General features: G+C 41.6%; 1 protein-coding gene across 1 annotated transcript in view; it reads right to left on the bottom strand.

Moving 5' to 3' along the window:
* Nucleotides 1–6280: 6280 nt before the first annotated feature.
* The window catches only part of Ccdc192 (coiled-coil domain containing 192), a 236727-nt gene continuing 216075 nt past the window's right edge, over nucleotides 6281–26932 (bottom strand). Inside the window, exon 5 of the mRNA XM_017800091.1 lies at nucleotides 6281–6507. Coding sequence (XP_017655580.1) covers nucleotides 6281–6507 — 227 coding nt within the window. The remainder of the gene's footprint in view (nucleotides 6508–26932) is intronic.

Raw genomic sequence — 26932 nt, forward strand, 5'->3', positions numbered from 1 at the left:
TCCATACTAGAATGCTGATTGCCTTGATCTTGTGCAGATCTTGTGTAGCTAACCACAGCTGCTGAGAGTTCAGGAGTGCAGCTGCCCTGTCATGTTCAGAAGAGACTGTTTCCCTCTGATCTTTCTGGACATTTAGCTTTTAGAAGGTCTAAGAATTATTACTCATTCCTTATAATTTTCCTCCCTCCCTCCCTCCTTCCCTCCCTCTCTCCTTCCCTTCCCTCCCCTCCCCTCCCCTCCCCTTCTCTTCCCTTCCTCCCTCTCCCCTCTCTCCCCTCCTCTCCCCTTCCTTCCTTCTTGCTGGAATTTGAACTTAAGGTCTCACGCATGCTAAGCACACACTCATCACTGAACTATACTCCCAGTTCTAATATTTTCAAATTAATAAGGCCAGACTTTTAAATCCCAAACATTTGGTTTTCCAAGGCTTAATTTTTTTTTTTAAGTGCCGGAGAAATAAACTCAGCGGTAAAGACAACATACTGATCTTGCAGAGGACCCAAGTTCAATTCCCAGCACCCAGGTGAGGTGGCTCACAGATACCATAACTCCAGCTCCAGGAGATCTGACTTCCTCTTCTGGACTTTGCAGGGATCTGCACTCACATTTGCACATACCCCCACCCCCATATTAAAAATAAAACTAAATCTTTAAAAAGAGCCTTTAAATAGTTTCATCTTTGCAGTCTGTATACTCATTGTCAAGTAAATATTATTTTGACTGAGGCTCACACTGTTTATCATTATTTCTCTATTCATTTCACTAAAGTGAACATTCTTATTTTAAAATTTTTATTGAATTTTTGTGTATTTCATTCAGAAAATCATCTTCATACCCCCTTCTTCTTTGGGACCTTCCCATAGTCCCTCCACTGGAGTTCATACATCCTGTCATTTCTGTTAAGGCCTAGCATGTAAAGTTAGTGTCCCCTGATGTCCCTCATTGCAAGTTCATTCACTAGGATCTAGTCAGCCTCTAGAGGCCCTCCCTTTAAGAAGATCAGCTCTTTCTCACCCGGCAGTAATCAGCTGCCAATAATTCTTTGACTGAGATTGGGGCCTGCTGTTCATTTCCAAAGTTCTGTGCTGGGTTTTTGTCTAAGTTTGCATGGATCTTGTGCATGCTGACACCATTGCTGAAGAGAGGGTCCTAAGAGTCTGTAGGACTATTTCCATATGGTCATGCACCTCTTCCCTTGTCCTTAATCTTTCCACCCCCTCTTCCACAATGGTCCCTGTTTCACTAAATTTTCCCCTCCCTGCTGGGAGACCCACCCTCATTCAGGGTCTCGTGGTCCTGATGCAGATTGACAAAACGGACATAATACATTCTATTTGGGCTTTGCATAGCTTATATGATGTTGGAGAAAGGGGGTGACTTACAAAGACAGTTCCAAAAATGGCAACTATCCCATTCACAGCTGTATTGGAAAATCCACATCCAAACAAATCCTATAGCTTCTCAGCAGCCACACAAAATGGTAAGAGGAGAGTGGCCTCAAGGTCCCCCCACCTCCCCTGCTCCCTCCCCTTATATAACCATAGCCCCTCCCCTTAATGGGTTTGACTCCTTCCATAAAGCATGAGAAGGAGGTGATACCATAGCTTGCTGTCATAGGGTCAGAGGAACTTCTGGGTCGCAGTCCCTGAGCCCTGGGTGGGTGTATTTTAATATAGGAGTCCTGTCCAAGGAAGCATACCCTGCAGACTCTTATTCTCTATATTTTGGCCATTTGTGACCTTTTGTGTTTCTGGCTTGCATGAGGGAGCGTCTTTGATGAGAATTGAAAGATGCATTAGTGTTCTCTTCATCCCTATGTTCTGTGAGCCTTAGGTGTAGAGGTTGCGTCCTAGATGTGCCACTTAGGTTTGGGCAGTTCACAGACAATCTCTGTGTGTGACCAGTTGTGGAACTCTGTAATAATTTCTGTCTGTTGAAAAAGAAGCTTCTTTGATGGGTGGTGACTAGGATACTTGTCTATAAATTTAAGGGTTCATATTTTGCACATAGTAAGAAATTATATTTGTCTAGGGATGTGACAGCCTTAGAGTTTTCTCTAAGATCTATGTTCTCTTCAGCTATGTGTATTTGGCTAGGTTTACAGTACCACACACGAGTTTCCTCTCATTGAGTGGGCTTTAAGTCCAATTAGGCAGCTGTTGATTACCCCCAAGATAAAAGTGCCATTACTGTACCAATGTTTTTTGCTATACTGGTCATTGATGTGGTTTTTAGACCTTGAAGCTGGGGTTGGACCATCAATTAATGTTCTCCCTTCGCAGCTTGCATAGTGCTCTCCAAAGCTATGAGAGCCTTCAGGGAAGTGACTTCCAGGTCAGTTCTAGCTCCATTGCTCCAAATCCTGTGTCCAAAATATGTCCTGTCTTCAGCAATATGATCTTTCCATCAAGTTCTGGGAGGCAATCAAGGACTGTGGCAATAGCCTGTGTAATTTGGGGAGTCTGTTGGACTACCCTGGCCAACAACTCAAAGGAAGGTTTCTCCTGTCTAGCCTTCAGGGAAGTGACTTCCAGGTCAGTTTTAGCTCCATTGCTCCAAATCCTGTGTCCAAAATATGTCCTGTCTTCAGCAATATGATCTTTCCATCAAGTTCTGGGAGGCAATCAAGGACTGTGGCAATAGCCTGTGTAATTTGGGGAGTCTGTTGGACTACCCTGGCCAACAACTCAAAGGAAGGTTTCTCCTGTCTGGCACTCTTTTTGTTATGTAGTCTTCAGCTATACACACGGACTCATGTAGAGATATTGTATGTGTAATTTTTCAGTACAGGTTTTTGGACTAATACAATTCCCTCTGATTTTTTATACTAGCTAGGCACTACAAAGTGAACATTCTTAACTCTAGCATAATAGAAGAAAATAATTGGATTTGGGAATAAGCACAGTGTAGGAGATAATTAAAATTTGATTGGATTCATTCTTTTCCAGAAATGCATTAGACATTTTATTTTATATTGTAGCTTTTTCCCATTATTGAACTGAATACTCATTTGCATTTCTAAGTCACTGACTTGTTTTTCTGCTCATCTTTAAAGTCTATAACTGTATAGTAATTTCATCTTGCTCTGAAAGTACTTGGTAGCATATGAATACAGTAATGAAAATTGGTTGTGTATCTCTCTTAGTCAATTTATCTTTCTGGGAAAAAATTAATGATTGGTGAAAAGATAGAATTAAACTCTACATATTTCTAGAAATGTATACAGAGTATTAGAGAATGGTTTCAATTATTTATTACATATTTTATTCTTATATGTATGTGTGCATAATATATGCGAGATGTATGTATAATTCTGGATGTGAGTGTGGGCATGTGTGTGCCACAGCATGTAAAGGTCAGAGGACAACCTTAGGTGTTGGTCCTAGCCTTCTACCTTATCTGAGATAGGACCCTCTCCGCACCACCCCCACCTCCAGGTTTGTTTGGTTGTTTGGCTTTTTTCTAGTACTTTAAATACCAGGCTAGCTGGCTCTTCGAGTTTCCATTGATTCTCCTGTCTCTGCCCCAATCTCAATGTAGAAGCACCTGGATTATAGCTGAATGTTACTGTGCCCAGCTTTACATGGGTACTGGGGATTCAAACTCTAAGGTCTTCATCCTTAGAGGGCAAACACTTTACCCACTGAGCCATCTCCCCAGCCCCTCAAGTTATTTTTAAATAAGATATATTACCTATTGATTTGCTACATTTTCATTAAGAAATCAAGTCATCAGCATGTCAATTGCTTTGGATGTTTGGACACCGTAAAGATCAGCATAATCCAATTTGCTCTAAAGAAAATGAACTTTTGGCTTATAGTGTGGACTAGAATTTTAATTGTAGCTTGTCTCACCAAGGTATTTAGCACTGTTTGATATTTTGTTTATGAAGATGAGCTTTTGGGTTATGCAGTTCATAAAGTTTCAGCTGGGAATGTGAACCTTTCCAATTAGAAATTGCTTAGAGGCCAATCTCTCCCCTCCACTCTACCCTCGATATTGAAAAAATTCTTGTTAGTAAAATGTCACTAGGACAGATTGGTCTATTTACCTTTAGATCCAATCTCCTCCTGCCTTCAGATCTGACCTATACCTGAATCAAGATCAACTTCTTAAAAGACGGCTTTACAGAGTAACATGACTCTTGATGCTTTCTTTTCCTATGGTGGTTTGTGGATATATAAAGGTGACAAGCTCAATTAATTATTAATAGCAGATCTGCACTGCCTGCTACTTTATCTCCACTGAACGGTAGCTTTCATGCTGAGGGAGGGCTAGCCAGGGCATTATGCAAGGAAATTGATCTTGAAGTTAACACAAGCCCATGTGGGATGAGATGGAGTTTTCTTTATCTCTTCTCTTTCTTCTGTATCACCCTCAGTATTTCAGGGGATTTAAGACAATCTTTGCTAAAATAAAGGGGTGGAAAGTTGGTTAGTACAATAGTGTATCAAAATTGTGGAGATATTGTTTTGTCCTAGAAGTGTTCCGCTCTTTCCAGGAGGGAAAGATTTAAAGCTTTGTCTCTTACACACAGTAAGGAAATGCCGACCCGCAGCATCACTATAGGGGGAAATTAGCAGAATCTTAAAACTAGAAATAGGACACCTCACTGGTGTCAGAGCTCATGGTTTAAACCAAGGTGATCCTGTCACTTAGAAGAAGGGGACGGGACCAAAGAGAAGGAATGTCTGAAGTAGATGCTGCAGGGCTAAAGCAGACTCCACGGAAAAGATAAATAGGTGCTTCGAGCTTTCTGGGGTAGGTCTCTATTCACAACCAGTGAGCTATGAGTTGGTCTCATTTCTGACATTCAATCACACCTATATATATTTGCAACCATGATATAGGAAGCTGAGGTTATGTACAAATATAGGAGGATTCTAGCTGTATACGAAAACATAAACCACTAGCAAAATGACATTTTTTTTTTGTATTTTTCTTTTGGCGAATATCTAGCATCCCAATGCTGTCATATATCCATCAAAAGCTCAATTAGCTCCTTTAAAGAAAAAAAAAAGAAAGAAGGGAGAGGAAAGAAGGAACTTTCTGTTTGGAAACTGTCTTGCAGGTGATCAGGATCTACAGTCAGATTACGGACTCGTTAAACAGCATTGAAGTCGTATCCCAGGTTGAAAGGAGCAATACTTCTGAGTGTTGTGCATTAATTAGGGAGTAAACACCGAAAAGCTGTGCTGAAGCCATCTATGAACTCCTGGAGTATAAAGCTGACTCTTATGTCTGCTATATTTCTGACATCTATACTTGTGCTTGGAGGATAGAAGAATTTTGATGACTATTTGAGCTAGATGAATTAAACTGAGTTGTAGCAATACAGTCACATTCACAAGAGAGCAGGAACTGTTTGTATCGAGGTACACTGGTTCCTAGCTACACCCTTTGGGTAGGAAATAGATCCTTTGAGTGGGACTGGTGGATAGAAGAGGAATATGGTGTGACTCCTTGCAATTCATTAGTTATAGGTAGCTTTCCTTTGCCCCTGCTCCATTTTTTCCTGCCATTATTTTGCACTACTCAGAGCTACGTGGGAAGTCATGACATAAGTGTATATTTTGCTTTGGTCTTAATTTTTTCTCTGGGGGAGGGGGGGAAATCAGTGCTGTGTGTTTTCCCAGGAAGATGCTGTCCCAAGACCTTTTCCCAAAGGACTGCTGCTTTGATTCACTCTTTAAAAAAATTGTTTCAGTTTATTTCAATTCTAACCTTGCTAATGCTCATAAAATGCATGCCACAAACAAACTGCAGAGGACGTGAGAGGACAAACCTCGTGGCTATTTACTCTGTTGGCAAAGAGTCTTCTCTTCTGTGCTCTAACCTTCCCCAGCTTGAAGCTGGCCCTTGGTGACAGCTTTCTTTTCAGGACAATGTTGCACAAGGGGTCTGGTGCCACCCCTCCTTTACAGGGTTGCAAACGTCTCGTCAGGGGATAGTACTAAGTCCTTTTACCAGCTGTTCAGTTTTGTGTCCTTCCCTCCTTCATTGTTAACCAAGAATGACTATAAACATAGCATTCTACAGCTGTGTGGCTATGTGACTACTGCAGAATAAGGGGAAACTTTTGGGGTCTGCATCCGCATGCCTCCCTTTGTTTGTTTCCGGCAATACGCAAACCTGCGAATCTGACTGAACTTGACAGATTATTTGGGTTCACCTTGATGACCTTAGCAAACTTTTATTATTTTTATACGGGAAATTGTCACAGCTCCTTCTCACAGGCCACAGGAGTGCCTCTATTGATACAGAGAACTGGGGCATCTTCTTAATAGCCTTCTGTAGGATCTGCCGCCTGGGGAAGACGGTAGCACTGCTCCGCTTCCAGCTGCTGAATCTTCCTTTCCTTTTCTGCTAAAACTTCTTCCAGCTGAGTGATCTTCTCAGTCTGAAGGGAGAGTTGGGTGGACAGCTCCACAATGAAGCTAATCTTTCTATCACCTTCTCCCACTGGTGGGAGGAGGCCTCCATAGAGCACTTCCAGTGAATCGGATGCTAAAGCAAACAAGAAAAGGAAAGTCTGAGCCATTTTCATTGGCGTTCCCAGAACTCAAAGGGGAAAGACAGAAGAGTTTCTCACGTTCTTAAGAGACAGACTGGATGTTGAGTCATCTGGTTAGACATATTGAGAATGGGATCTAGATCCCGTGAGAGAAAAGATTCTGGGTGCTCCTGGAAGAAGCACTTGGAAACCTCAGGAGAGGAAGAAGAATCTGTTTTTGCCAACTCTTTTTTTTTTTTTTTTTTTTTAATACACATTTAACTGTCAGCTAACCATGGGAATGAGTCAACCTTGAAAATCCAACCTTGAAAATCCCCCAAACAACAGCCATCCCACATTTCACGATTCCCTTTTCCCAAAGAACACTCACAAGAGCTACAATAGGGAAAAATATGCTTCAAATTAAATTTCCATCTGAATGAAAAAAAAAGTTTGCTATTGGCCCTTCTGGAGAAAATGATAATGTGGAAAGACTAGGTTCTCAACCCTAGCTGCAGAGTTGGCAAGGGTAGAATTTGAGGCCAGCCAGGAAACTGCGTGGTGTCTCCCTTAGAGGTTCTGTTCCTTGAGGTCTGGTTGGCCTTTTTAAATAAAATCACAAGATCCTCTTGGATATCCAAGCTGAGCTTTTACCATTGCCCTCAGTGACTCTCCAGAGGTGAAGATAAGGAACTGGAAGGGTGACGTTTCAACAAAGAGATGAAGGTTAATCACTGGCCAACTGGGAGTCCTTAAAAACAAACTTCATTTCCCACTCAATGATTTGGCTTCTGGAAGAAACCTGCCTTATTAGACCTCAGCAGCATACCTTTCTTACCACTCTTTTCTTGAAATTTCCACCCTCAGGTTTCTCTAAACCATATAAAGGCATACTGAGGTATAGGCAGGAAGGCATGTCAAAAGCTTAGATATCAGTTTAGGAACAATGGAGCCAATGATCCTGGTTCAAGCCTCAATGGTTGTTACAATATAATTGTAAATCCAGCATTTACTCCATCCCCCAAAAGACAAGTTGCAAGACTTGTCAGCCCTGGATAAAAAAGTTGCCACAGAAGGCAGTTATGGGGGCTTAAGCCTGTATTCCTAGTACTCAGGAGAATAAAACAGGAGGATTACTATGAGTTCTAGACCAGCCTGGAATAAAGACTAAGACCTTAACACACACACACACACTCACACACACACACCCCTTTTGTGTCCCTATATGTGCTATGCTGTTCTGTGCTTGCAAATGATGACTCAAAATTATTAGCAAATAAATGTTACCAGCCATTAGTACTTTCCTAAGCACCTATGACACAATGTGTATCCTTTTACATTCAGAAAAATGAGAGATCCAGTCATTCTCTGTTCTTTGAAATTATTTTTAGCAAGTTATGAAATTTTAGCCATGTCTTAGATACATTCAATAAATAACTAGAACAATAAGAAAGTATTTTTATATAAAAAAAGAACACCTGAGAAATTTTAGTTCTGATTATTTGAAATCCTGAGGCTAATATTAAAGGACACAGTAATTTGTACAACTTCCTAAATTAAGAGCAATGAAAAGGGCAGGAGAGATGACTTAATAGTTAAGAGCACTTACTACTCCAGAGGACCCACACCCTTGATGGGAGGCTAAAATTTGCCTGTAACTCCAGTTCTGGAGTGTCTGATGCCTGCTTCTGGGCTTCACAGGGTCCCCCACACATGTAGCACACATTCACACAGACACACATTTATGTAAACAAAGAAAAACAAAAATATGTTTTAAAGAGCAGTGAAAAAGAATCTTAAAGCTCAAAGAATCATTCAGTTGGTTGCCCCTGTAGTGAGCACATCTCTCCAGCCCAGGGGATGCTATCCATGTGGCAGGAGTCCACATGCAAGTGGGAGCCCAGGGGATGCTGTCCGTACAGTGGGAAGCAATTCTCATCTGCTGATATACTAGGGCCTTACCTTTCATATCTGGCAAGAGCTGTGCTGTCAAGCCCAGTAGCCACATATGACCATTAAGCATTCAAATGTGGCTAGTCCGAACTGAAATGTGCTAGAATATAAGTGTGAAATAAACATTTGGTTTGGAATATTTAGCTTGGAAAAGATGTGAAATATCTCATTTTTGTTGATTTTTGTATTAAAGTAATAATATTTTGAATATCTTTCATCAGAGAAAACGTAGTATTGAAATTTGCTTCATTCCCATGTTCTAACTTTTAAAAAATGTGGCTGTTAGGAAGTTTAAGTCATGTGGCTTACATGTGTGGAACTCTTGTATTTCTATTGGGTGACGCTGGGCAAGTATTTCCACCGCGCAGAAAGCAGTCTCTGAGACCCAGGTGGCTGTGTAACTTATAGGTGCACAGGACTAAGTAGCCCTCAAAGTGCTATTTGGAAGGGAGGATCGGTAGCTCTAAACCACAGATCATTTTTCTATGTCCCCACAGGGTAGAAGCATGGAAGTGCAGGTTTAAGAGAATGCGTTCTTACCGGCTGAAGTAAGTTTCTACGGTAGTGGAAAGGACTGAATGAAAACTGTACAGTAAGGTGAGACAGGTGGGAAGAGGCTAAGGAGCAGCAGCAGGATGCAGAGGTTAGCCCAGGGGTGGGGAAGGCATCTCCGGACCTCCTGCCCTTACTGTGTTTGGCTGTGAGCAGCTTTTATCACTTTGATCCCTCCTTCAAACTGTTCTCTTCCCAAGTTTTCCTTTCTTTCAGAAGTTGTCCTAACCAATATGTGAAATGAAAAAAAGGAGTGTGGTGCCCTTCCAGAAGACACACTGATCACTGATCCTCTCTCTCTCTCTCTCTCTGTCTCTCTCTCTCTCCCCTTTGTTTCTTTTTTAAGATAAAGAAATATATAGATAGGGTAAAAGAGTCTGAAGATAAACCAGAGTATGACGCACTAGAGAGAGAATGTTCTGTTCACCTGTTTCTAATGATAAAGGGGTAAAGAAATGCAGAAGGCCGTACATAGGTGACCCGAAATTATAGAGTTGTGCCACTATACCTAGATAGCACTAGTATAGTATGGTGTGGTATGGTATGGTATGATATGATATGATATGATATGATTATTATATGATGTGATTGATATGACATGAGGCCCCCACCCTCATGACTTAATCCAAGCCCAATTACCTGCATCAGGCCCATTTCTAAATACTATTGCACTGGGGCCAGGACTCTAACATGCTTTTGGGAAAGGCATAATTCAGTCTGTAGCACAGGAAGAAGACAGTTGGAATAGAAAAGAATAGGAAGCCCAAAAAGGAGAGCTAGGAAGAGACCTTAGAATTCCACTGCACTGTTTTTATGTACTAAATAAAGGTTCAGATTAGGAGACAAGATAAGGAGTACGTATATTAAATTGGAAATTTCTCATACAAGTATATTTCATTATTGCATACATGGGTGCACTTACATACAAGCAGGCAATACATACACATAAAATAAATTTAAAAATTTAAAGAATATTTCATTATTAACTAAATTCTTTACACATATAACAAAAATATATTTGTCTATTTCTCTATTTCTTGTGGTGTGTGTGTGTGTGTGTGTGTGTGTGTGTGTGAGAGAGAGAGAGAGAGAGAGAGAGAGAGAGAGAGAATACTATGGTGTATATATAGAGGTCAGAGGACAGCTCCCGGTGTTGATCCTAGCCTTCCATCTTGTTTGAGACAGTGTCTTGATATTTGACACTGCGCTGCATAGTCCAGACCTGAAAGCTTACAGGGATTCTTCTGTCTCTGCCTCCCACCTCATGGTGGAAGTTCTGGGATTGCAGGCACATGGTACAGTGTCTAGCTTTACATGGATTCTGGGGCTCTTAACTCAAGTCCACATGCTTGCATGGCAAGCACTTTACCAACTGAGCCATCTCCCCATCACCCTATTTGTCCTATCTCTAAGCACATTACCAATAACAAAAGTTTTTAAAACTTTTCATCAGCATGCAGGAACTCTAAGTGTCTCCATATCTGTATTGAAAATTTTCTCAGGCCACCCTGGTGAGTTTTCTGAACTCTTTCACTAATCATTGCATTTCCTTGGCAATGATCCCTCATCTGTAGCAGAAAAGGACATGTGTCTTTAAGGCCCTGACAGCTTATATGTCCCAAATCTCAAGCCCTTGCAGTCTTCTCTAGACTTTTCCTGGCAGAAGAGATAGTCTTTCCAATGCCTGGCTATTTATGGAGGTTCTGCCATCTGACCGGGTAAATTTGGGTTTAATTCCATACCCAGAGTCCCCTGGACAGCCACGAAGGGCCATAAGAAAGTCTTGTCTATCTGTGAGAGAGGCACAAACCCAATTAGCCACAGCCAGCACACAACTTTTTTTCATTATTTCCCCTCTTTTTGCCTACATTTAAAATAGAGGTTAATGTGCTGGAAATGTAGTTCAGTGATAGAATGCTTATGTAGCGTGCATAAAGCTGTAGATTTACTCTCCAACCCTGAAGAAAATGGATATAAAAAAGAAGTGCAAATGAGGGTTAAGGGTTGCAACAGAGGATGAAACAGACCGTTATTTGAGTATGAAATGCCTCCCAGGAGCTCATGTGGTGAGTGCTTGACCCCAGCTGTTGACACCTTTTGGGGAAGTTCTGGAACCATTAGGTGGGATCTAGCTGGAGGAAGTGGGTCTTTGAGGGCATAGTGTGGATAGTTGTATTAGATCCCTAATCCCTTCCTTATTCTCCCTTCCTGTCTGCCATGAAGTGAACCACTTCCTCTGCCATCTGTTCCCACTGCCACAATGTTCTGCCCAAGCAACCATAGACTGAATACCCTAAATCATGAGCCAAAATAAATCCTTTCTTTGTAAGTTGTTTCTGTCACATTACTGAAGAAAGTAGCTAGTACATGGGGGCATGTTTAGCAAGATTTGAAAAATGGAGAAGGAACAGCAGCATTGTGTGTGCATTTGGCCCAGGCTATGCTTACTTTTCTATGCCAGCCTAGAAGAACCAAGAGACTAGAAAAACTGTGACATTTGCCTTTGGCCATTTCCAACTTTTCAGTCATAATCTGATGTCTATCATGCTCTTAACAATGTGCCCCAAAGAGTTATATAAAAACAACTAATAATAACTAAATAGATTATGGCAGAGAGAATTGTGTTTGAAGGAATAGCTTAGAGCTCAAGAGTTGGAATGCCTTTTGAGGATATTCTGGTTTGTTTGTAGCCACTACAGTAATTACTTCTGCAAAAGCTCCATGATGATTTTCTAATCCAGTGGTGTTCCTCAGACTTGTCACTGAACTGTTACCAGTGAGTAAAATCTTCTACAAACTTGCATAGATAACTGACAGACTATGAGGGGGATAGGGCATAACCTGCTGTTAGAGAAAAGGTGGGCAGATATAGAGGGTTATATCATATCAGAAGTTATATAATATCTAGAACATGTGAAAGCATCAGCTCATCAGTACAAGAAGTTAATAATATCCTGCTGAGTGGTGGCCCAGTAAATGGCAGGAAGGTTTTTTTTTTTTTTTTTTTTAAAGACTTCTAAAGTGGCGTGTCCCCTTTAGGTTCCTTGACTGATGACACCCAAAAGTACTCACTGAGTTGGGAACCCCTGTTCTGGTTTGTGACTTTAATACCTCCAACAATGGGAAGCACACTTGTTCCCATTTGGGTCAGGAGTATCTCCCATGGCTTATTTTGTTCATTCATTCATCCAGCAGTTAGTGATTGGGTCCTTGCACACAGAGCATGAACATGATGTGATGTTGGCTTCTGCAGCCACTGCTCTGCCCTGGGTCATGAGAGAAGCAACCCTGAATGAGGCCCTAAAGGATAGTCAGGATTAACCTGAACAAACATCTCTGCTGGGTACTCACTTGTGAAAGTTTACTTTTCTCTTTGTTTTTCAAACGGATGACCAAGGCTGCCAAGTATTTACTCAGTAGGAAAGACTCTTACCAGTGAGGTGATTAAATACCTCATCCCCAGAGCCACCCAAGATTACTGTTCAGCCTTGAAGACTGTGCCAGCCTCCTCCTCTGTACAAATGCCTGTCACTCTGAGTCACTTGAGACTGGTTTTGAAAGCTGTATATATTTGTCAGCAACCACTGAGGAGTCCAGTTTCATCTCTTGTCATACTTGGGCTTCCAAATTGGCACACACTTAGATATATACCCCTACTACTTAAATAAAAAATGAAAATACAAAAATCTTCCTAGTTTTCTCTTTCTCCATAGACTTTTGAGAATGGAAATTCTCTGAAAGAAATGATCACATTTTTTTCCTGTATTCTTGCATTTTAGCCTCAGACACACAAATTGGTATTGTCTTGAAGTAGTCTCAGTCTTCCTGCTTCCACATTTTCATTTGTTCACGAAGACCAGTCTCTCCTGTGTGCCAAATGAACGACTTCAAAGGCTTTTCAGTTTCCTTCCACTAAGCTGTGAGCACGTAGAAAACACCTGAAGTCGACATGTGCTAATTGAGAAAAACTGGGAATACTATAGTACTAGATGTGATTAGTAAATAGGTTTGGTCACTTAAAAATTAAAATGTAGCCAGGCATGGTGGTGCATGCCTTTAATCCCAGAACTCGGGAGGTAGAGGCAGGCAGATCTCTGTGAGTTCAAGGCCAGCCTGGGCTACATAGTGAGTTTCAGGACAGCTTGGGCTACAGGGAGACCCTGTCTCAAAAAGACCAAAAAAAAAAAAAAAAACAAAACTTTAAAAAAAATTTAAGGAGGACCCGAAAGCTGAGGCAAGAGCATTGCCATAAGTTTGAGACCGGTCTGGGCTACATAGTGAGTTTCAGGACAGCTTGGGCTACAGGGAGACCCTGTCTCAAAAAGACAAAAAAATTAAATAAATAAATAAATAAAATAAAATGTAGTATAATATTATCAGTTTTTGATACAGCATAATGATTATCATTCACACAAAAGGAATATGTTTAGAAGAAAAATACAAGATACAACTATAGATTGCAGAGAAAATAGAGCTTAGAAAGATCTGCCTGCTGGTGATGACCTGTTCCTCAGAAATAGGACACCTTCTAACTGTCCTCACAAGCTGGGGGAGGGGGATAGCAGGTCTCTTTTCTAAAGCAATGGTTCCATTCAAAGAGCTCCATTCTCAAGACCTATTTGCTTCCTAAAGGCCCCATCTTCTAAGAACAGGAAATTGGGAATTAGCTCTCAGCAGAAGAATTTGAGAGGGATACAGACATTCTGACCATAGCACTACAGAAGGGTCCAGAAGCAGGGCAGGAGGTCTAGCTAACACGGAGACTTTCAGGACCTGGTTTCTAGTTACAGACCATGGAAGTTGAAAAGCGCTTTTGCCTGTAAAGCTTCTTGTTTGTGATGGTGCGTACGTGCTCTGCCAGTGAGATGCTCTGTCTGTGAGATGCTCTGTCGTCTGTGAGATGCTCTGCCTGTCTGTGAGACAGACCAGGGGAACTGAAGACACTTCCTTCCCATGCACCCCTGAAGTACAGAATCACTACCTGGCCCATCCTTATCGTTTATTTAAAAGCTCATTCTCAGCACATAGCACTGAAATACTGCAGTAGCTTCACATTTGTCCATCGTGTTTCTGCCACTAGGTCCGTTTTCAACTTGATGCAGTCAGGTTCCATTAAAATTCCATTAAAATCCAAGCGTGAGCTATGACAAGAAGTCTTAGCACTCTTACCTAAAACCCTGCAATATCGCAAATACTTACCAAGACCCTATGTGATCTGGGTCCCGTTCCCTCACCGATTCATCTCCATTTCGCTTATTCTTCCCTCCAGTGTAGACACAGCATTTACTGTCCTACAGTCCCACCATCCTCACTGCTACACTAACAGACCAGGCATAGTCCTACTGCAGGGCCTTTCCATTCGCTATTTCTTCTGCCTGGACAATTGTAGCTACATGCACAAGGCTAGTTACCTTAATTTCTTCAGGTCCTCACTGTAGAAAGTTACCTTTACCCTGTGAGACCTTCCTGGGGCATCTTGCCTATTATTTCAACTCCCATCACTGAACACTTAAAATCTCCATTCACAGCTTTGATTTAAATGATATATTTATCTGACCATTTAGTTTATTTTTATCTTGTTTGTAGTTTGGGATACAGTAGGTCCTCCCTTGGTTATGGAAAATGCATGGCAGTTAAGTATACATGAAGTACGGGAAAGAGCTAGCCCAAAGGCTTCAACTGGTACATCATTAAGGTGGTCCTAAGATTGCTACCTGGGTGCATTTTTTTTTCATTCTTCAAACAGAGCTTTTCACTACTGCATTAAAGTAATAATATATACTTCCATGGTTGTGTAACATTGCATGTAACAACACTGAGTTTACTTTTATAAAACAGTAAATGTAAAGATTAGAATAATTGATCTGCTAGGCTGGTTTGAGATCTATGGTTTCGATTTTGGAAGACATAAAAATGATCCCCAAACCTAATAGCTGGACTACTTCATCAAATCCAAGACTTCATCCTTAAAATTCTGCTTGGGTAGGTGGAAAAGACTGCCTGGAAATTGGTCTTTTTTATAAAACTCCCCCAGACATTCTGATCAGCTGGGTTTTTTTACTATGGAATTTCTGCTGATTTATGAGAGGCAGGGTATATGGAGCTTTGGCTAAATCCTAAAAAGGTAGGCCTGAAGGCATCTAGGCAAGAAGGAAGATCACATCTGTTCTTTGTGCCTTTCCCTGGCTATGTGGCAGGGCTCTGCCTGTAAAGGTACTTGCCAACTAAATGTATTTATGGTCCTCACAGCCTCTGCCCTCCTTTCATTAATTCATAGTCCAGAAACATCTTGCCAGTTTCTCTCCAGGGCATCCAGACAGTTAGAGGGTTTGTTTTGCTTCTGTTTCTGTTTCTGCTCCAATGGATCCACGTCCATTTTCTGCAGAGGTGTGTTTTTCCTCCCCACGAGGAGTGGATGAGAGAGGCTTGATAGGAGCAGGGAAGAGACGCTCACACCTGAGGCCGAAACACAAGACTTGCCGGCGTCCATGCGTGATTCTCCTCTGAAGGCTGGCAGGGCTTTGTTCCTGGAGCTTGCTCAAGTTGGATGACATGCCCAAGACTGAAGGACATTGCCACAGAAAGATGGAATGACACCTTGGTGGCAGCAGGGAGGTTGGGGGTAGAAAAGCAATGAAGACACTTGATAGATGCTGCTACAAACTCATACAGGCTGGTGTGAACTGAACTATGGCGCCTTGAAATAAAATACACTAATGTATTTCATCATTGCTACCTTGAGAAACTGTAGCCAGATTCAGCTGCTCTTTTGTGAAAGAGCTTAGTATCTATAAAGGAAGGCAACATCAGTGAAATAAAAAGCCAACACATGTAAATAGCTCTCCTATCTGATAGTCACCTTTCTGTCTAAGAGGGATGCTTTTTGAGGAAGAAGAGATTGGAGGAGGAGAGGATGGGTCTGATGCTGGGCCCCAGTCAGAGATTAGCAAGGTAGCTTTTACACAGGATACTTCGTCTGTATACAATACAGTCCTTGTTCCTCGGATACCTGTCCTTTCAGCCTGCCCCAACCTCCCACCCTTCTAGAACCCAAGCTTTGTTTCCCTTGTTTAGTTCTCAAAAGCTTCAACTGTCTAGCCCTCCTTAGGGCTTCATGCTTTGCTACAGCTCCAGGCTTCTCCATGTTAACATTTGTTATTTTTTCCTGTTAACTTACCTATTGTAGGTTGAGTATACATAGACTAAAATTACCAAAACTTCAGGGGGAAAGAATAAATTTAAAAGCTGGTCAGTGGTGTGAGGGTGGGGGAAAATCAAGTAGCCCGATATTGTCTGGTGGGCAGAGGTCAGTACTGTCCTTCCTGGGTTAGTTACTTTTATATTACTTTGTCTACACTACCTAATAAAAAACATTAAAAGAGGAAGGATTTATTTTGGTTCCTGGTTCAAATGGTTTCAGTTCATCATAGCTGGGAAGGCAAGACCAGGGGAGGGTATAACCTTCAGGGACCTCAGGACTGGGTCCAGGGGCAAGTATTACCTTCAGAGAGCACAAGACTGGGACCAGAGTCTACGGGTATAACCTTCAGAGAGCTCCCAACTGGGACCAGGGGCAGGTGTAATCTTCAAAGGTTCAATCCTGGTGACCTACTGCGGCCAGCTAGGTCCCATTTTCTTAGAGCTCCATAGCCCATTAAAATATCTCCACTCATTAAGGAATAAGTGCTTAAAACATGAACCTGTGTGGGACATTTCAGATTCAAACCACAGCATCCATCTTCTGTCCACTTACCAGCAGCACAGGCATTTCACTAGGGTTAAGTAGGACCACACCGGTGAACTTGCCCCTTACTCCGTTTCTGGAGTAGGTTTCCTTTTTATCCACTTTAGGGCCTTAGGTCATTTCAGAATGTTCTGCAGAAAGCATTCTTTATCAAGGTTGAGAAGACACAACACTGTTGGTAACATGAGCTATGTATGCCAAGGGGCAGATCTAAGGAAGAGAAAGGGGATTTTGGCAATTGTCTTACTTCTTCTTCCAGTGAGCAGGTCCAGCATTTCCTCCAGAAAGGCTGGCTAGCTGGTTTTTCAAAGAATAAAGAATAGAATGCAGTGAACGGCAGGCTGGCCAGAAGCCAGAAGTAAAAATGGACCCTGATGGGAGGGTCAGGAAATTCAAGGCAAAGAGAGACTCAGGAGATTGTTTGAAAGACAAAAGAGAAGAGACAATAGGGAAGGTCTGTTTCTGTGCTTCTGGGAAAAGGAATCTGATGGGACTCCAAGCCAATTGAAAGAATCAAAGTTAAGATGAGTTTCCTTCTTTTGGATTTCGTGTTGTCCCTGTTTTTCTTCCTGGTGCACAGGGTCTATCCTCACAGAATGAGGAAGTCTGCTTTGTGTACATTGATTTTCAGAAGAGGTATGGTTTCTGGTGTTGTATGGCACCGAGAAATAAAATGACACTTTAACAATGACAATGTTGATGGAGTTATTTTTTTGACAATAAGAAAATTAGTGTTTTTTTCTAGGTGGGCATGGTGATGCATACCTGTAGTCCCAGCACTTGGGAGGCAGAGGAAAGTGGATCTCTGTGAGTTTGAGGCCAGCCTGCTCTACATACTGAGTTCCAGGCCAGCTGGGCTACAGGGAGACCCTGTTTCAAAAAGACCAAAAAAAAAAAAAAAAAAAAAAATTAGTGTTTTTCTTAGAATGACATACTCTATATATTTATATCTTATATGTATTTATAGCTTATCTCTATATCTATATACTTATGTTTTGGTTTATCAGAAGTTTGCTTATTTACAGAGTGGAATGGGGTATATGGAGAGGGGGTGCAATTCATTTTTATTTACCTGACTTGACACTCCGACTTCCCTTACACGTGATGCCGTCATATTTCATGCTACAGTTTGAGTGATGTGTACATACCATTACACCTCACACCATGTAGCCCTTCTCCTTGAACCTCAGTCCATTCCTCTTTGCCTTTTGATTAACCCTGAGAGAGAGTTATCATGAATGTTCTGTTCCCAGCACCCTAGATGTGGTGGTACCAGGTCTGGAATCAGTACCTCTTTCCTGGAGTTTTTTTAAAAATTGGGCATAAGACATAATAAATTTCTAAAACTACTTTAGCAGCTGAAGAAGCACACAGAATTATTTTGGTGGTTCATTTATCATGCCCTGAACACTAAATATGATGAAATCAACTGCTACTAGTACCAGCCAAATCAAATCTTCACTTAACTCTCAGAACAAATTGTCCACGTGGTAAGTACTCCATCACTTGAGAAGAATATCGCTAAAATTTGTTCCTGAGATTTTTATTTCTATGAAATATTGAGCTTAGGAAGCTAGGAGCTTCCATCTACAATTCTCAGCAAGCTTTGAAGAGTATGTTGAAAATAGAGAGACAATGTTAAAAGAAAAATGATGCCTCTTCTAAAGATGTTCACTAAGATGTACAGGATAATGCTCGCGAAGATGCTCCCCAAACCAGAATGTATGTAGCTTTATGTGACAAAACCCTTTGCACATATTACTACACTAGGGACTGTGAGGTACAAGATTGTCCTGTGTTACCATGGGAGACAGGGTGATAGAAGGGAGGGGAATGGTCTGGCTGTTTTATCTGAAGATGGTGCATGTTATGGTTACACATAAAATGTGCTCCACAGGCCCTGTATTTGAAAACATGGTCCTCAGCTGATGGTGCTGTTTCTGCAAGTCCTGGAATCCTTAAAAGGTGAGGCCTACTCCCCCTACCCCCAAATCCTTGTTCTTTAGAGATACAACAAGCTTCTGCAGAAATGAAACAAATTGTGCTGTGTACTCCTGCAGCCCCAGCCAGATCCCAAGCCACCATACAGCCACACCATGAAACTAAGCTAAAATTAATCCTGCTTTTCCTAAGTTGCTTCTTGTGAGGTAGTTGGTCACACTGGGGAGAAAAGTAGCTAATACACTTCACTACTGGCTTTGAAGATAGAGAAAGGGACTGGAAGCCAAGGCATTTAAGTGACCTATGGAAACTGGAAAATGCAAAGAATTATGTTGCCCAGCGCTGCTAGCAGGAACACAGCCACAGTCCTGGGACACCCTGACACTGGCCCAGACACTTTCGTACTTTTGACCTCCCAAACTACAAAATAATAGAACTGGGATGTTGTAAGTTACTAAGTTTTGGTCATTTGTCACAGCTGCAATCAGAAATCAATAAAGAAAAAACTAAGGATCCTCTTAGCAATGGAAAAGCTCATCCATTGTAGGAGACCCAAGAGCTCCCAGCGCACTGCTGCATTTAAGGGAGGGCAGCAAAAGGCCCCCAAATCCAGAGAGTTCTGAATCCCAAACCCTCCTGCCTCCTGTGGACTCCTAAAGCATTGTCATTCCTTTTCTCTTGTAAATATTAACTGTTTTAATGGCTCCTCACAATTAGCATTTAGATTTACCTTAAGAGGGCAGAGCACTTTGGTCACTTCTGAGTGCCCCCTCCCTTCTCTCCTGCACAGCCCAATCTGAACTGTCTGCACACTCTGACTAGCTTTCCTAATATTTTTCTTAGTTAACTCGTTGCAATCTATTTTTTGCCTTAGCTTTAGGATTTTATTCATTTGAAACAGTGTCTTTCTGTATAGCCCAGGCTGGTGTCAAATTCCAGACGCACTTGCTTCAACCTCTCTGGCGCTGTATTCCAGGAAGGAACTGCCACAGTCCAAGCCCTAAATTTTGTTTTTAATTGTCTTGTTGAACTTGGCCTTTTGTGTTGCCAGTGCCACTAAACTGGACAGGCTTCCTTCTTGTTCATCTTATTTGACCCTGAATCCTCTTTCCTATTGATCGCATTATCGCATTGACCTCTATAACATGGCTTTTTTTTTTTTCTTCAAACTTTCTGCTACTCCTTTGGTCCTGTTACATGGACTTCTCAGAACAATTACGGATGACAGGACAGCTTTAATACTCCTATTCTTAAACTTTCTTCTTTCTCTCTGCAGGTAATTTCCTTTAGTGCTGCGGACTTGGTTGCAACCTATTGGTAAACATGGTGCCCAAATTAACTATAGATCAGACCTGAGGTCTGAACCCTGAATCCTTAAGTTGAGATACCTGGTAAGAACCTCAGATACAAGGTTTCCAGCAGACCTCACTGTTCAACCTTACAACTAATCTCTTATCAATACTCCCTAGCTGAGCAAAGGAGCACCAGCATGAATCTATTTGTTAAAGTCAGAAACCTGGAGTTACTGTAGATTTCTTTACACTTCCCCTCTTCCATCCATCTTATTTTACTTGATTTTGTATGTGCATGCATGCGTTCATCTGTGCGAGTGTGTGTGTGTGTGTGTGTGTGTGTGTGTAGTGGAGACACATGCTACTATGCACCCTGCCACTGAGCTGAGCTCTTCCAGGCTCTTCCAATCCATCTTATTTTACTTTATTGTCTCTCTGTGTGTGTGTGTGTGTGTGTGTGTGTGTGTGTGTGGGTATGTGTGTGTGTAGGTATGTGTGTGTGTGTATGTGTGTGTGTGTAGATATGTGTGCATATGTGCCTTGTTTTCTTTTTGCCATGGGTGTGTGTGTTGTGTGGTGGAGCATGAACTCAGGGCCTTGCACATATCATGTACTCTACCATGGAGCTACGATCCTCCAGGGCTCTTCCATCCATCTTCTCAAAGTCCTACTGATTCAAAGGTCTAAATACTCCCTAGTTTGTCTAATTCTCTCTATCCCAATTAGTTCATAAATACGCTGCTGCAATTTTCTTTACCCTCACGAGTAACTGGAGATTTTAGGACAAATCTGGAGCTCCAGAAGCCCAGCATGCTAGCCTTGTGTCTCAACACACCAATTAAAGAGACAGTGGTGAAAAGCAGAGAGAGGAGATTCATTCTTTGGGATAATATTGGGAAGATGAACAGAAAAATAGGCCCAGTGACTCTACCTCCATCTTCAGGGTACTAAAAGGAGCTTTGTCTTTAAATAGAGGTCAAAAGGCATGCATAATTCTGAAGTTCTGGTCAAGGTGTGGTCTCAGTTCTGGTTCTGCAAGGTGATTTCAAGAAGTGCATATTATTATCTACCCATTTTCCATTGAGGCAACCAATCTGGCTCCCACAAGATGATCAATCTGCTCCTGGTGCAGCCTTGCCCTCATGGATAATTATCCTTATCTAGGGCTTATTCTGACCTGCAAGGTTTTGTTCTTCCAAGAATATGATGTAATTTCACTTTTAGAATTGTTTATCTCTGTCCTTTTGGCCAAAGTAAAGGGGACAGATAGACACCATGAAGGCAGAGGTGTCAGGCTTAGTTACCCTGTGGGTCCAAGTGAGAAATCAATACTTCTTAGCTTTAAAAGTAGGTTCTAAGTGCACGTTTCATATGTCTTATAATTTCCATTCTTATAATATTCTCGGGGACTAAGTGTGTAGTTCAGTGGCAGAGCAATGCCAAGCACACTCAAGGCTCTAGGTTGTATGCCTGGAACCACAAACAATAAATGAATAAATAATTATGGTCTCAATATCTGTAAGGTACCATTTTTATCAAGAACTTTTCCAAACTGTTTCCTCCTTAGTTTTTCCCACTTTATGGAAATACAGTAGATAGCCATATGGAACTAGAATGCTGGCAGAGGTCACCTATCAGATGACACCAATGGACTAGATTTAGAAGAGATTGAGAGAAAAGTATCAAGGAAGGAAGAGGTCATCCAGGAGCTTGAGTTGAGAAGCAGTGGCAGAGTTGAGTGGAAGGGCCCTTCCCCTGCAGAGGAACAGTGCAAAGAAACAAACACTGCTTCCTCACCTCCAGCATAAGCAATTCCATCTAGCTTTATTTATTTATGATTTTTAAAACAGTTTCTCACCATGCAGCTTAGCCTGGCCTAGACCTCCCTATGTAGTCCACGTTGGCCTTGAATTTGTAATCCTCTTGCCTCTGCGTCCTAAGTGCTAGGATTACAGATGTAGATCACCAAACCCAGCTCAACTTTAATTGCATCAACAATTTGTTCCACTTTTATTTTGTGCAACTTGCTGATAGTTTAAGTAAATATAATAGCAAGAAATAAACCCAGGATGAGACCATGGCCAGGGACGTCAATTCTAAGTTAAACTGGCACCATAAAAATATTAAAATGCCCTACTCTTTACAAACATTTTTTTTTTTTGAGACACAGTCTTATACAGCCAACGCTGGCCTTGAACTTGCTGTGTAGCCATGGATGATTTAGACTTCTGATCCTTCAGCCTCCACTGTCCAACTGTTCTATGTCCAGTTTATAAAAAAATAAGTCAGGAAGGAGATAGGGGAGAGGAGTAAGGGGAGTTCAAAGAAAGTAGTGGTGTATCCATACACATTGCATGAATATATGAAACCTTCAAAGAATAAAACCACTATTAAAGAACAAATCAAAACAAAATGCTCCAATCCTGAGACCACCCTGACAAGCACAGTCCTTCCTACTCCCACTCCCTGTGGAATGCTCTTCCAATTTTATCAGATTTCTTTTATTTTTTGCAACTTCAAGATGTAATTTCATCTTAAAATTATAAAACATAATTCAAAAGTGATGGAAAAATTCCTCAAAAGAGAACTCAAGTTTTTCTTTCTTTAAAAACCCTTCTCATATTTAGTATAAATGTTCATTTTCATTTCTCCATGAGCTATTTATCAGGTAAATTATATTTTTGAGAACATTATCAAAGTTAATGATTTTTGGCCTGGGCTTAAATCCAAGGCACTTTACAGAAGTACAAAGTAATACATGGAGGACTGATTTAAAATTTTTTTTTTCAGCTAACACTTCACTTTCGTATGATACAGGAACTTTTGTTATAAGTGTTTGAGATATACTGCACATCAATATTGGAAAAAAATATATATATAATGTTTAAGTATATCAAAGGCTTTCTAGGACCAAATTCATTTGATTTTTTTTCCTTTTAATTTTTAGCTTTTCTGTACATGCTGTGTGTGTGTGTGTGTGTGTGTGTGTGTGTGTGTGTAGAGATGAGTCTATACTATAATGCACGTATGAAGGTCAGGATGAGAGGACAACTTCTGGTGTCAGTCTCCAGCTTTCACCTTCAGGCAGGGTTTGGTTGGTCACCACTAAGTATGCCAGGCTAGCTGCCTGGAGAGGTTCCAAAGGATTCTCCTGTCTCTGTCTCCCATCTCACCCTGAGAGCATCCTTCATATCGTTTCATGTAGTTCTGGGAATGCAAGCTCAGGGCTGCATACTGGCACAGCAAGTATTTCACCCACTGAGTGTTGCCCCAGCCCTGCTTTTCTTTTTCTATAGTCCTTTCCCCAAATTTGTGAGACAGGAGAAAAAGAGAGGGAGAAAGGGAATGGGGTAAAGTAACTAAAGATTTAAAGAGCATCTATAGTCTTTAGTCTTTGACTAAAAGCTTATTTAGTAACTATGTCAAAGCATGGCAAATATTTACACTTTGCTTTATTGCTTTGCCTGATAGCCACAGAATCTCTGGATAGACGCTTGTCTGAAATAAGTTGGCAACTTTAAAAAAATTATTTATTTTTATATGTATGAGTGTTTTGCCTGAATGTATGAGAGTGTACCCATGTGTACAATGCTCATGGAAGCCAGAAGAGGGTGTTGGATCCCCTGGAACTAGAGTTACAGATGGTTGTTAGTTGCCATATGGGTGTTGGGAACTTAACCTGGGTCCTTTGCAAGAGTACCCAGTGCTCCTAATCACTAACCACACAATCTCTCCAACCCCACAAGATTTTATTTACTATTAATTTATTTTATATGTTTATTTTTATTTTAAATGTATGAGTGTTTGCCTACGTGTAAGTACACCCATGTCATGCAATGTCTACAGAGGCCAGAAACGGGAATCAGAGCCACTAGACCTTGAGTTACGGATCATTGTTAGCTGCCATGTGGGTGCTGGGGACTGAACTCGGACTCTGTTGCAAGAGCAGCCAGTGATCTTAACCACTGAGCTATCTCTCCAGCCCCTAAGTAGGCAACTTTTAAATCACATCACTCCATCTTGTTACTTGCATTTTTATGGTCAAAGCCTGGGCTCTGGTAGTCCCAAGAAGCGAGGCTCAGCCATCCGTGCCCCAAATGGCAATTAAAGAGACAAAGAATGGAGAAAAGCAGAGAAAGTTCTATTCAAAGTGGTCACATTGGAAAGGAGAAAAAACAAAGGGGTTCAGTGATCCCAGAGTCTGTGTTCAGGGTACTGATGTCAGGTTTAGTTAAATAGATGGCAGGAAGTATATATGCATAACCAGCCCCGGCCAAACTGCCTTCCCTCCTACCATTGACCTATCATTGTCTCAGCTCCAGTTTCTCCGGCAAGGAGACAACTGTGTGAAGTCTCTTCTTGGGAAAAAAGTTCCTCCTCTGGCTGGTACCAGGGCTTTCAGCTTTTTCCTTTCCCCATCATGAGATTCCTGGGGAAATTCCTATTTCTTGGGCTCTATTGTTACAATGGTCTGTTATTTAAAGGAGTACAGTTGTCTCTGTATCTCCACTCCTGCTAGGACTGTTACAGTCTTATCTCTGCCATCAAGTTTCCATGTAGCTCCATAGAGACTTTGTACCGTCGGCATTCTCCTGCTAGTGTTTGATCACAATACACACATGAGTGTCATATTCTGACACTTCTTAGTGATTTATGGGAGATTTCTGACATCAGAATAATGCCCCCCCCAACAATACAGGCTGTTGCCATTGTTCTTGGTTGCTCACAAGAACTTGATGGTGAGACTCTATTGCTGAAGACACCACACAGTTTGGTTACAGGACATGGAGAAATCGAGTTGATACTGACCAGAAAGCATCCTCCCTGCTGGCTAGCTCTCATAGTCTGCATGGTGCTATGTAGGTTTGAAATGGTGGTATGAGTGTTCTGGGAGTAACCAACCACTTACTGATTGGTTCTGACTGGTTCCATATGGAGTGAACCTACTGCTACTATTTTGCTAAGTGGACATAGTACCAAACTGACCTCAAAATTACTCATAGATTATACAGCTCTCAGACCTCATCAGAGAAGTTTCTTTTTAAAGTGGAGAGGTTAATGAAGAAACTCACAAGTGGTCAAAGTGCAGGGAATGTGTCTTTGGAGTGCTTAGCTACAAATTGGACATCTATATCACACACCATCATGGAGGAAGGAGTAGAAAAATTATAGGAGCCGGAGGTTAAGGAGAACCAGAGCAAAACAACGTCTTCTGGACATGACAAGACCTCTGCACTCATGAACTGTGCTGGATAGCTTTTATCAACTTGACACACCTGGGATTGAGGGAGCCTCAAATGGGGAATTTCCTCCATTGGATTGGCCTGTGGCCATGTCTGTGGAGCATTTTCTTGATTGTTGAGCAATGTGGGAGAGCCCAGCCCACTGTGGCCACTGCCACTCCCGGGCAAGTTGTCTTGTGTTGTACCAGAAAGCAGGCTGAACACGGGCCAAAGGAGCAAGCCAGTAGGCATCTTTCCTTCATGGACTGTACTTCAGCTCCTGCCTCCAGGTTCCTGTCCTGAGTTCCTACCTTGGGCTCTCTCAGTGATGAACTGTGACCCAGGAGATGTAAGAGAAAATAAACCCTTTCCTCCTCAAATTAGTATTGGTCAGAGTGTTTTATAATAGTTATAGAAAAGCTAACTAGAACATGAACTCACAGGTGAGACCTGCACAGAATCAAGTCAGTTGTTAGATAGGTATGTCCTGTAAATGACCAGCAACAGTTGGATATCTTACTGAAAATTGGTTGAAATTTAAGACTCTCCATAGGAAGGGAAAGGCAGAGGGAGGCAGTCACCCTTCCCACTCAATCAATCAGCCTTAACTGCATGAGGAGGAGGGACTAAGGATAGACACAGGGGCAGCTAGGAGGGGGAGGGTACTTCGCCATCTTCAACCAACAGCTGCAGGTTCAGGAAACCACAGCCCAGATGTAAGGCAAAGAAAGGTCCAAGGGTGTTCATACCTTTGGTCTTTTTTTGTTTTTTTTTTTTTGTTGTTGTTTTTTTTCGTCTTTTTGAGACAGGGTCTCCCTGCAGCCCCAGCTGGCCTAGAACTCACTATGTAGACCAGGCTGGCCTTGAACTCACAGAGATCTGCCTACCTCTGCCTCCCAAGTGCTGGGATTAAAGGTGTGTGCCACCATGCCCTGCTGGGTGTTCATACCTTTTAGAATAACTCCTCACTGACATCATATACTCTGTCAGTAAGCCCAATAAATATTATTGTTCCCTAAACTGTAGTTTAGAGGATTAATTTCTCAGTCGAACAGACAGTGGGAGGAGGGAGGGTTGTAGCAGTCCTGGAAGCCAAGAGAGTGTGCCTCCCAGCAATAATTTTTAGTATACCAGTGAACATTAAGTCTAGGGGGCAGGGGAAGGATCACCAGTCCCCACCTATAGCTGAGGACTTATTGACAGTTGATGGCTGCTAGGGCAAAGAAAGTCAGTTTTCTTTAAGAGTGTAGTCCCTGGTAGGCTGACTGACTATGCTCCAAGGGATAGCCACATACCCATAAGTATATAGGTAGCACAAATTAGACTTAATAGGCTATAAAAAAAGATGACATGAAGTTGAGATGGGGTGGAAAGATGGGGATGGATTTAGGAAGAATTAGTGAGAGGAGTGGGAGTGAATAGCATCAAAAACAGTGTATGTATTTATGAAATTCTCAAAGAATTAATAAAATACTTTAAAATAAATAAACTAAAAAGAATAACCCAAGGGGCCAAGTGTCTCATTCTTTTATGTTTCCATCTATTACTGATTTGTAGTAGAAACTGCTAAGGTTCTCAGGAACTGGCAGCAGAATTGCCATGAAGACTTGTGGGCTGCTTTCCAAGATGGCCCTCCTAGTGTTCTCTGGTCTTAACCACCTGGGTAAACAAGGGCTTAGAGACAGACACATTCATTTCAGCAGCCCAGCCTTAAGATATAGGACTTTCTTAAATT

This window comes from Nannospalax galili, unplaced genomic scaffold, assembly GCF_000622305.1.
Source record: "Nannospalax galili isolate Female #2095 unplaced genomic scaffold, S.galili_v1.0 scaffold490, whole genome shotgun sequence".
Taxonomy (NCBI): Eukaryota; Metazoa; Chordata; class Mammalia; order Rodentia; family Spalacidae; genus Nannospalax; species Nannospalax galili.